The 11,085-nt window shown below is 43.0% G+C and overlaps 2 protein-coding genes across 5 annotated transcripts in view; both read right to left on the reverse strand.

The window, feature by feature from the left end:
* ankrd44 (ankyrin repeat domain 44) overlaps positions 1-4,428 on the reverse strand; it is a 39,966-nt gene extending 35,538 nt beyond the window's left edge. For 2 of the 4 annotated variants that reach the window (XR_001425637.1, XM_015037501.1), the window contains exon 1: positions 3,822-4,428. Coding sequence is in view for 3 of the 4 variants with exons in the window: in XM_015037501.1 (XP_014892987.1) it covers positions 3,822-3,848 (27 nt within the window). In the remaining variant the exon portion in view is untranslated. The remainder of the gene's footprint in view (positions 1-3,821) is intronic. The other 2 variants (XM_015037502.1, XM_015037503.1) reach the window with 1 other exon arrangement.
* A 3,628-nt stretch (positions 4,429-8,056) lies between these two features.
* sf3b1 (splicing factor 3b, subunit 1) overlaps positions 8,057-11,085 on the reverse strand; it is an 18,505-nt gene continuing 15,476 nt past the window's right edge. The window contains exons 23-24 of the mRNA XM_015037505.1: positions 8,321-8,537; positions 8,057-8,215 (exon numbers count right to left, since the gene is read on the reverse strand). Of these exons, the coding sequence (XP_014892991.1) occupies positions 8,057-8,215; positions 8,321-8,537 (376 nt within the window). The remainder of the gene's footprint in view (positions 8,216-8,320; positions 8,538-11,085) is intronic.

Genomic DNA, 11,085 nt, shown 5'->3' on the forward strand with positions numbered 1-11,085 from the left:
CTCCCGTTTCTGTTTCTCTGTGAAGCTACAGTGCTGGGAAAAAAATATTAGTTCTTTTGTTTTCGTTAATCTTTCAGATCGAGAAACTAGGTGTGTGACCACAATGATTAAAGATGCACCGATGCGATATTGATATCTGGATCGGTCCCCGACATTTAAAAATAAATTCAAGATCAATTATCAGTGACGATGTGCCTGATTCTTAAAGGTGGAGCTTTTAAGTCTAATTCTGTGCTTTGTGCTCGGAGTGACATCATGATTTATTATTTATTTTATGCTAAATTTAGAATTTCTAATTGCACTTTCTGAATCATCTGAAAGAAGATTTGTTGCATGTTTATTTTAACATGTTTGACCAAGATAGTCAGCCTATTGTTAAATCAGTTTCAGTGTCTTTATTATTTATTCTACATTGTTTTACTACTAATTCCACTGACTGAACAAATAAAGTCGTATTTACATGTTTAAGATTATGGTTTATGGCTTCAAATAACTACAAATAAGCTGCAGTTATTTGACACCTGCAACTTATTTGTTCCAGTTATCAAATACATTTGGAATTCAGTACATTTATGTCTGTGTTTCAAAAAAAAGAAGCATTTTAAGTCAATGTTCAGTGCTGTTTTTTCCGTATCGGATCGGTATCGGCTGATACCAGACCTCTGATATCGGTATCCGCATCGGAAGTGAAAAGAAGTGAATCGGTGCATCCCTAGTTACGACTCCCTTAGCAACAACATCTTCAATAAGATGCTCTCCACAACTGCCATGGAGTCTTTTTCCCTCCCTGTGGAGGAATTTTGTCCTGATCTTTTCTTGCAGCATACTTTAGCCGAATCATAAGTTTCTGAACACCTTAACAGCCTGTTTTAGATAACGCCCAAGAATCAATCAGGTTCAAGTCCATACTTTGACTAGACCACGTCAGAACCCGATTCTGCGAGAGCTTCAATGACGCCAGGCAGTTCAGGTCCAGACCGTCACTCTACCATCACGGCTGATGGCGGGTTTTATTCTGAAACGCTGTGTTAGCTCCACAGCAGCTGCAACGGGACACGCTACTTCTGAAAAGTTAAACTTTTTCATCATCTAACCCTTAAATATTTTCACAGAAGCCTTGGCAATCGTCAGGATGCTTTTTTTGGGACGCCCTGTTCCGCTGGGTCAGCAGTGGTTTCAGTATTGGAACTCTCACACAGACGGGGTAACTTCTTAGTGTTGAACTCCGACCTTTACTGAGGCTAGAGCTTTAAATGCAACCCCCTGCGTGAGTCACAGACACTCTTGGAGTCCCATGTTTTCTCCATTTGTGGATAACTGTTCTTGTTATGGTTCCGTAGTCACGCAGGCTTAAAAATGGCTTTCCAAACCCTTCCCAGACCAAACTCTGTCAATGATTTTGTAATGATTCAGGTCATCTAGATTGTCAGAATGAAGGACAAAACCCCAAAGAAGCCTGAAATTTATCAAATTCTGCAGATGAGTATAATTATGATACAAGTGAAAGCTTGAAGGAGAAAGTATGTCTCCTTGGGAGAAACATGTTATCTTTCGGCTGCTCATGAGTTCTCTATGTGGGATGTCTAACAGGTCAGCAGTGCTGATCTGCACTGAAGCAGCACTTTTATCATGTTTAATGACTAATTCTGGAGGGAGAGGTTATTCATATCGTGCCAGTCTAAGAATGCACCACTACAATGAAAATAGATCCTCTGATTAAAATAGAAAGTGCTTCAGGAATAATGTACAAAAATAATCAAGTCAATTTTAGATTAATATGTTGGGTGAAGTCATTAAATATTTGACACCAACTTTAAAAAGTTATTACAATGAATAAACAAACATTTAAGCAAGTTTTGGTTTGGTCATTTTGTTTTGGAAGAAACTTAAGCTCAGTCAGGGCTTTGACTGGACCTCTTCTTCAACCATCCTAGATTACACTGGGGATGTGATTGTTGTTGTCCTGTTGATGTTTCAGCTTAGTTGTCAGGTGACTTCACACTGGACTATCTTAAGACAAAAGTTGACTTATGCACAGCAAGGTCCCCAGCCCTGCGGCTGATTAACAAGCCCAGAGTATCACCACCACCACCGTACTTGACAGCTGCTATAAAGGACTGTGTGATTATATGGTGCACAGCAGTAAGTTTGCCACCAAACTTGCTGCTGTGCATCATGGCCAAACGACTGTTCCGTTGTCATCTGTCACAAGGAATTTGCTCTAGTGGTGCTATAATTACTTCTGATGCAACTTTCTGCTTTCCCCACGTTCAGTCTAATTTAAGTGTCATTAATTTCAGCACTTAACATGCTAACTGGAGCCTGTAGGGGTACCGGAGCTCCTGGTTTTTTTTTTTTTTTTTTTGCAATTCTCTGAGAAATGCGTGGTCTGACCGTTGGTTTCTCTAAAGAATGATGAATTTCAAATATTTTTGGAAGTGTCGATATAACGCTTCCTCGATTTATGCGTGGTAAGAATTGCTTTTATGAGTTCATTGCTGATGTTTTCCACCTTAGGATTTTGTTAATACAAACCTGTGTGTTCCAAAGCAGCACACTGGCCTTTTCTAAAAAGGTGCTGCCACTCCCTAATGATCAATTATCCAATTACGTTTCACTGGAAACACCTGGGTGCTACTTTCCTTCTTAAATCCTATGAAAACAGCAGGGGTGTACTTAGTTTTTTTTTTTTTTCATGCACATCTTGAACAATCTGGGGATGCATTGTTAAACTGATAATAACTGTGGGGAACCTTTTGTGTGTTTTTGTTATTTTAATGTTAGATTTAAACAATTTTAAAATCTGATAAAGACACTGTCATTTTTAATGTAGTCTGACAGCAGAATTGAAAGAAGGTAAACTAATATTTGTCCTATAACTCAATTAATTCAACAGGATTTGTTACTGCCAGAACTGAAACTCTACCAAAAATCTCACAAACATTAAACAATAGACCTATTTACAATTAAATTTCCAATTCTCAACGACACTAAACACCAGCGCCGTATAAATAAAGTGGTGTGGCTTTTAGCTAGTTTTTATCTTTAAAGATGGTTAGCATTAAAAATTGAGGGCATTTTTTTTTCTATTATGATTTAGTTTTCTATACTTCTAATAAAATAAAGATTATGGAGTAAAAACTATTTTTTTCTTTTTCAAATGGCAAAAGGTGTGAAAATGAGTCGCGTGAATTTAGCTAAGGCTAACTCGCTAGCTACAGTTAGCTGGTCTTCACTGTACTTTTTTCTCTATCATATTTTATGTATTTTTTTTATGACTCTTGCAAAGTTTGTTAAAATTTCGAGCCTTAGAAAATTACATTGTTTCTAATTTCATTAGAGTAACTTTTCACTTTTAAAGTCATGCACTGGTCTGAAGCTTCTGGATCCGGGCTATTGACTTGTTTTGTTACTGTCGGGCTCCTTTTTTAAAACAGATTTTTCTGGAAATCTTTGCAGAGAAGCTACACACAGAAAACACTAGAGTTAATTATATCATGTGTTCTTACAGGCGCGGTACTTTTGCGACCTGCTTCTGGTGGAAGGAAACAAGCAGGAAGTGGCAGAGCTCTATTAGGAAACACTCACACACATCATCACATCTTTGCTCATTTTTGTGCAGATGTCATGAAGGTGCACTGTGAAGTCTATATTTGGGTGAGAAGTACTGCTTCCGGTTTGGATCTTACAGTCAATGCTCTAGAGAGGAATGATAAATAAAAAGTGAAGTTGATATATTAATCGCATTTTAACGAGGCAGCGCATCAGTGATGCTGAGCTGCGGGGCTCGCGCTAAGCTAGCAGCGGCTAGCGGGTCCTACCTGGTCGGCCAGTTTCAGAACAGCCATCTCTGGGTCAGCTTCGTTTGCGCATCCACTCGCCCCCAAACCGCAGCACCATGCACGGTGCGATGCTGCGCCTCGCTCTGCCGCTACTTCCCCCTCGAGCTTCCTGCGGCACTACAGCCGACTGAAAGGCGACGTTTTAGATCGTAATTCTCTACCAGGCACTCAGACGGGTGACTGTGGTGATGGTGAAGGCCGGTAGGAGCTCCACGGCCATCAGCCCCGCTCCACCGAGGCTATCTGCGGCAGGGCTGCTGAGCCGAGGCAGGCGCGCGGAGTCGCTGGGAGGCAGGGAAACAGGAAAAGCTTGACCCGCTGCTGTGAACGATCCACATTTATGGCTGCTTCTATTACTTCTGGTGCACGGAGGTCCCGGGCGGCTCTCGGAGTTTTGCAGCAACCCTCACAAACCTTCCTCGTCCCCGTTCTGCAGAAGCAGAAAGCTCCCGGAGAGGAAGCTAGGCTGCAGTCAGCTGAACGAGATCACACAGGAAGTCCTTGCTTCTCTCCTGCTTTCAGATGCAAGAGTGGAGGCGAAGCTTGCTAAGCATCACCAGAGCTGCAGCATCTCCTCGTTGCCGCCACCCAATGGCCAAACGCTGAACTGCAAACCCCAACAATAACTCGAATAGATTTCATGTTTGTTTTTGGGGTTTTTATTGAAACATCAAGGCAGACATCTCAGAGGTCTACCGTCAGGCGGTCACTAGTTAACCTAAAAGCGACTCCTAATGTACTATAAAGAAATCCACACAAACAAATAAGTCTACTGGAAAATATAAAAAACTTATTACAAAAAACTCAAACTTAAAAGATTTTGAATTTTATTCATATTCTACCAAACTCAAATTGCAACCATCTGCTTTCAGGAGGTATGTCCTCATGCTTGCAGCACAGCAGCAGCATTAGGGATAACTTTAAGCAAGGGACATCTCCTAGTTCTGTTTTCATGATGCATTCCAAAGGTTATGAAGGAAGGAAGCAGATGGATGAATCTACTGCAGACACTGAAACAGTGTGACAGGAGGACTAGACTGTATGGTGTGGTGTCATATTTCATTCACAGATGTCATTCAGTGAACATTTTATTTCTTTTTGACCTACCGAGCCTTTGCTGCCAAAAATACTACCGATAGTTTGAGGAAACAATGTTCCTGAAGTGTTTGGTTTGGTTGAGATGTGGATTATGAGGTGTGACTTCTACAGATAGAATCTGATCAATATCTGTTGTTTTTTCTTTCTTTTTCTTCTGTTTCTGGAGCTAGTCAAAACCAGTTTTTCTAAGAAGCCATTGCAGCCTCGCTATGGGAAGTACTTCACAGCTTTTTAAAAAAAATAAGCACACATCATTACTCTGCAACTGACACGACAGAGAGTTCTCCCAGAAAAACATTCCAAAAAGATGAGCAACCAGTTCCGGATTCTAATTCTATAAAATTTTCTCAAACTGCTGCTAAGGTTTAAAATCTTTTAACACCAGAAATCTTGCCAGATGAGTGGCTTTTTCTCTGGGTGTAGTAATAAATGAAATCATATGTTCCCTGTGATGAACTGGGGGTCTTGTTTGGAGACATGTGGATGTAGTTCTGGTCTGCAGTTGTGAGGACAAAATTGTTCTTAAGTTGAGCTCTGCCAGAAAAGCTCCTCGTCCCCGATCTCATCTGTGGCACTCCTGGACAGGATCTTGGGATTAGTTGCGAGGGAGAGGACCTCTGATTTTGGAAACTTGGGACTCGTATCTATGCTTTTTGCAGATGATGGGTTTCTGTTGCCATCTTCAAACCACAACCACCACGTGAAGCAGCTGGGATGAGACAAAGTCTAGACCAGGGGTGCCCAAGTCGAGACCTCAAGAACAGTGATGTATAGATTCTTTGCTGCTCCAACATACCCAAGTCAACTGGCTTAAGTCGTTCTCTAGCAGTAATTCGGGTTGGCAGAGGCCTGGCAACAAGCCATTAATTTCATCCAGGTATGTTAGAGAAGGAATGAATCTAAAAGTTGTAGGGTGGTAGCTGTCAAGGACAGGACTTGGGCACCCCTGGTCCAGCGTATTATTCCTCAATTGCAGTCCTTTGGGCTACTGCCCTGCATATTTCAACTGTCTGTTCCGAACTCCTGATTCAAATGATTGGATAATCTCCTCTTTAGCCACAAAGTGCTGCTGAAACCTGTTAATCACCCACATATTAAAGTCGGGTGTGTGGCAAAAGAGGGAAAACCTAATACATGCAGTGTGGTGGTTCCTAAGGATCGCAATTGAGAAACACTAGTCATGATTCTCAACCGTAAATAGGGCAGCTCAAGGGTGTCTGAGTTCAGTCCTCGAGAACTACCATCCTATAACGTATTGATGCATTCCTTCTCTAACACCTGGATAACATGAATGGCTAGTTACCAGGCCTTTGCTTAAGCTATTTGACCTGGTTGTATTGGAGCAGGGATGCATCTAAAAGTTATAGTGTGGTGGCGCTTGAGGCCTAGACTTGGGCACCCCTGGGGTAGATTGATTGTTCCTGGTTGGGGTCAGGCTCTGCATCAAGTCTAGGACCTTGCTGTCTTGTTCACAAGAGATGGTTGAATTGAGACAAAGTCTAGAATGAGACATTGGGGTCTGATATGAAGAAAGAGCAAACAAAAAAAACAAAAAACAAAAAGTGGTCTGTTCAGACCCTCACTAATGGTCCCAAAATCAGTGAAACAAGCAACCGGTATGAGTGTCCTCCGTCCAGGCACCTTCAGCCTTACAGATAAGATTAGGAGCTTCATCATCTGCTGCTGCTGTACATGGTCAGCAAGTCAGTTGAGGTCATTTAGAAATACGAACAGGATGCCTCCGAGGCACCTTCTTTTGGAGGTATTCAGGGCACATCCAGCTGGGATCAGACCCAAACCACTTTGGAGAGGCTATATTTGCCTTCTGGCCTGGGAACGCCTTGGGATTCCCTATAATGAGCCAAGGAAGAGGATGTCAGTTTCCCTCTTCAACCAGTTGACACAAGGACTGATTTCAGTAAAGCTGAAAACAGCAGACAGATGTACTGAATATGGAGAAACTGTGCCGTCTTTCTCCAGCTGGGCACTGCTGAGGTTTCACTTTCTGTCTTTAAGAAAGACAAACATAGCCGTTTGGAAACGCTCCTGGGAGTAAAAACCTTTGCTTAAAACCCGTTTAGACAAATGTTTTAGGCATATTTCAGCAACAAGCATAGTTGAAAATTCTTGACCCAAGGTTTTATTGTGAGGCTTTCTTTCTGGCATATAATTAGACCAGGGTCATTTCTCACTGAATTATCTTCACTAGTATGCCGTCCTGTGAATACTAACCTCTCCATCTGGTATGCAGAGAATGTCTTTTTGCATGTGATCCAACATTCATACTTATCTTAACCGTAAGAATCTGTACTTTTCTTGCCACCTTCTACTCTCTCCTGCATGCTGAACACAGAATTTACTTTTTTCCCCCCAATGTTCAAAAAATCAAAACAGATACAAATACTTTGCAACAAACGTCCAAAAGTGAGCAAACTACACAAACGGATCAGAGAGGGAACAATATGGCCTCAGTTCAGCCGTCTGCAGGGAAATCTGGGTCAGAGAGTCTGTGGTGCAGGAGTGAGCTGAACTGAGGGGAGGGGGAGGTGCGACTCAGTTGGTGAATATGTGGAGGTTTTTATTTTCTTATTCTTTGTCGCTTTATTACAAGCTCATTTGCTACCCAGGACAGTAAAAAGACAAGATGCACGGCCTTCTTCCTGCAGTTAGATGCAAATGCAGAATGGGAGGAAGAAAAGAAACTCAACCAGAAACAGGATTTTGTACACAAACCTTTTATTTGGTTAAATAAAGCCTTGATCTAAGTACAGAGGTGGTGTGAAAAATGGAGAGGGTCTGGGCGGTACAGAAGTCTATCATAACCAATTAAACAGACAAAATGATCCAGATATTTAAAATGTGCTGACGACAGCCCTGTGTTCCTAGACAATCTTCCGACCTCAATTACTTCTTACAGGAAACACAAGTTAAAAGTAAAAAATACATACAGACTCTACAAGGTTCCTTCTTTCACGTTTGGATTTTTTCACTCAAGTAGAAGAAACTGAATGTAAGCACGAAGCCACTAAATAAAAACTGACCCACAGGCGACGGATCTAGAGCTGATCAGAGTTGGGAAGAAAAAAAGAAAACAATCCAAAAAAAAATCAGTGCATTTACAAAACGTATTCGAGCTCATAGCGGACGTAGACGTTCTTCTCATCGTTGTAGACCTGTGGGTAATGAGAAATCAGGGCGTCCTGGGAACCAATGTAGATGGAGTTGTAAATCTTCCAGTAGACGTCTCTCACCTTTCGGGCCGGATGGAACAGACCCTGCAGAGACAGACGGGGTTAAACAAAGTGGTTCGTACATATTCATCGAAACATTCTCTCTAGTCATACAGTTCTAACATCCCTCATCCTAACCCTGGTCCCTACCTGTAAGCAGTACTGCAGCATGCGGCAGGGGCCGAGGGCCACTCTCAGCCCCTCCAGGGCGCCCATAACAGCCTGGATGACGTGGGGAGACGTCTCAAAAACGTTGGGCCACACATAATTCAGTAAATGGTTGAGAGAGTCTTCACAGCCAAAACCGTAGACACCCAGAGACATGTGCTGGACGACGGCGCTGGCGGTCTGCCTGTGGACCAAATCTCTGCAGGATGACAAAGAAACCAGTTCAGAACGACATCCAAACAACGCTCTTACGCCAGTCACATGGTTTTATCCCAGTATATTATAAGCCTGGCGGGCCACCAGGCTTTACTTACCAAAAACACATCATTAACTCGTCATACTTTCACATTTCCTGTCAACTTTAAACATTTAACTCAAAAACATGCTAGGCTGCTGGATGACTGCCCTAGCGCCACCTTAGCAAACCTAGTAAGTTTTCTGGGTGAAACCCTGAGTCATGCGTCTGGACAGGTTCTTCTCCACACACATTTCTATTTTGCATCTTGAATGATGTAATTGGAAAGGCCAATTCGATAAATGAAAATTAAATGTTCCATTTCGTATATATATGGTTTCTCCAAGGCATCTGTAGGTTTCAGCAAGTCAAATTTAAAACAATTTGGCTTTTCCAACTCATCAAACCCTGGGAAAACACCTAATTCCCTAGTTTTCCTTTCTGGATGGGAATCCAGATAATAGCTGAAGTAAACTGTATTTAAATATATCAGTAAGCAATTCCAACTCATCAGGGAGTTGTTTTAGACACGCCAATAACTTGCTAGAAATCTTTCAAACTGAGGTGCATCACCTGTCCATTAATGCGTCCTCCAGCAGAGGTGTGACAGCGTAGATGTAGTCTTTTCCCATTTCTCCGATGTACTCGAACAGGAACGAGAGCGACTTCAGGACGCCGTTCTGCACGTTCAGCTCAGGCACTCTGTATTCGTTCATGAGCGCCGGCAGCACCGTGAACGGCGAACAGGTCTCCGCCACGATGGCGATGGCCACGGTTGTACACACACGGTTCTGACGCTCCTGGACCTTCAGGTTGTTCAGCAGAGTGGCCAAGACGTCATGAGGCCTGAAAGGAGAGAGGGAAAACAAAATGGGGTCAGACACAGAGGAAAGACTCCTACAGGTTAGCATACAGGAAGCAAACATCTGAACTGACCCGATGGCTTTGGCAATATAACCAAACGTGTTGACGGTAGCTCTGCGGATTGCCTTTTTGTGAGCTTTGAGCAACTCCAGCAACTCAAAGCAAATCCTCATCCACTCTCTGGCTGACACGTACTCGGCACCCCTACGTGAGGAACAAAAGTTAGAACGAGATCTGCCAGGAAACGGGCTGCACAACACTGAATCAGATTGTTGTTCGTGCAGATTGCACCGACCTATCAGCGATCCGGCCCACCAGGTCGATGCAGTTCTCCTGAACCTTCTCATGCCGGTTCTTCAGGATGGGCGTCAAACGAGGAAGCAGGTCTTTGATTGGTGGAGTCATCTTGTGCATACCTATAAGCAAATGGCAAAATCTTTCCATATAAATCTTAAGCTTAATGGGTAATTAGAAAAATGAAAAATAACGGCTAAAAACTTAAAGAAAAAATTTATCATACAAACAGCATATTTAAAAAAAAAATCTAGTTATTAACACTTTAATAGCTGACGTGTAAAAAAACTGAAACCTATGGCATAAAGGTGGGCAATATGACGTAACATTTTTTTCATACCAGTTTAGATTTTTAACAATTTCTCACTTTTTCTTAAAAAATAAAAAAAATAAAAATTGTAAATGAAATTATATATTTTCAAAAACTGTCTTCTGTTTAACGATTCCTTCTGTGAGCTGACCTGAATTCAAAGTCCGAATAGTTATAAGCTGTAAAAACCACAATTTAAAACAGGATTTATTTAATTTAAAACAAACTGTTTAGCAGCAGCGTTGTTGCCAAGGAGACGCTCTCCGACATACCTATGACATTAACGATGGCCTTCAGCGCTCCCAGGATGCTGCCCAGGACCTCGGGGTACTCCTCTCCCAGGTACTCGTACAGAACCACGCCCAAGTGACCCATCAGCTTCTCCTGCAGGGACAAACAGCAGAGAGCATGAGCTGGAGCAGTCGGTCAAACCCGGCGGGCTTCAATGTGGCGCGGTGCTCACCTCCTGACAGGTTTTCATCACCACCGCCGTGCGGGAAATGAGGTCGGCCGCCTGCTGGCGGACTTTGGCCGACTTGTTGTTGAGACGCCACAGGACAGTACCGCAGATCTGAGGCAGGTACGGCTTCACGCGCTTCCCCAGGGCGTTGACCACTGTACCAAACCCATTCAGCATTACAGAATCCTGCACACAGCGGGGGGGAAGAGGAGGAATTCAGTTCAGCTACAGTAAAAATCCAAAAGTTTAGATTAGGGTTTAGTGAACAGAGCTCCTTCCTCACCTCTGTAGTCTGCTCCTGGAAGGCGTACAGGATGCCGTCGATCAGCTGCTCCTCCAGCTTGTGGTCGATGTCGGCGGCTCCCAGGTTCCCCATGATCTTCTCGATGGTCTCCATCACCATCTTCCTGTACTGCTCCGCCTCGTCTTTCAGGTCGTCAACAATGCGGGAAATGATCTCGGCTGCTCCCACTTTGTTAGCCAGCTCCACAGTGGTGTCCACCAGCTGGAAACACAGAAAGGGCAAACCTTAGCCATGTGCGTCGGCTATTCAGGAAATAAGGAAGTTGGAAAACCTCTGCATG

This window comes from Poecilia latipinna, unplaced genomic scaffold, assembly GCF_001443285.1.
Source record: "Poecilia latipinna isolate Pla-1442-1.1 unplaced genomic scaffold, P_latipinna-1.0 Scaffold408, whole genome shotgun sequence".
In the NCBI taxonomy this organism is placed as follows: Eukaryota; Metazoa; Chordata; class Actinopteri; order Cyprinodontiformes; family Poeciliidae; genus Poecilia; species Poecilia latipinna.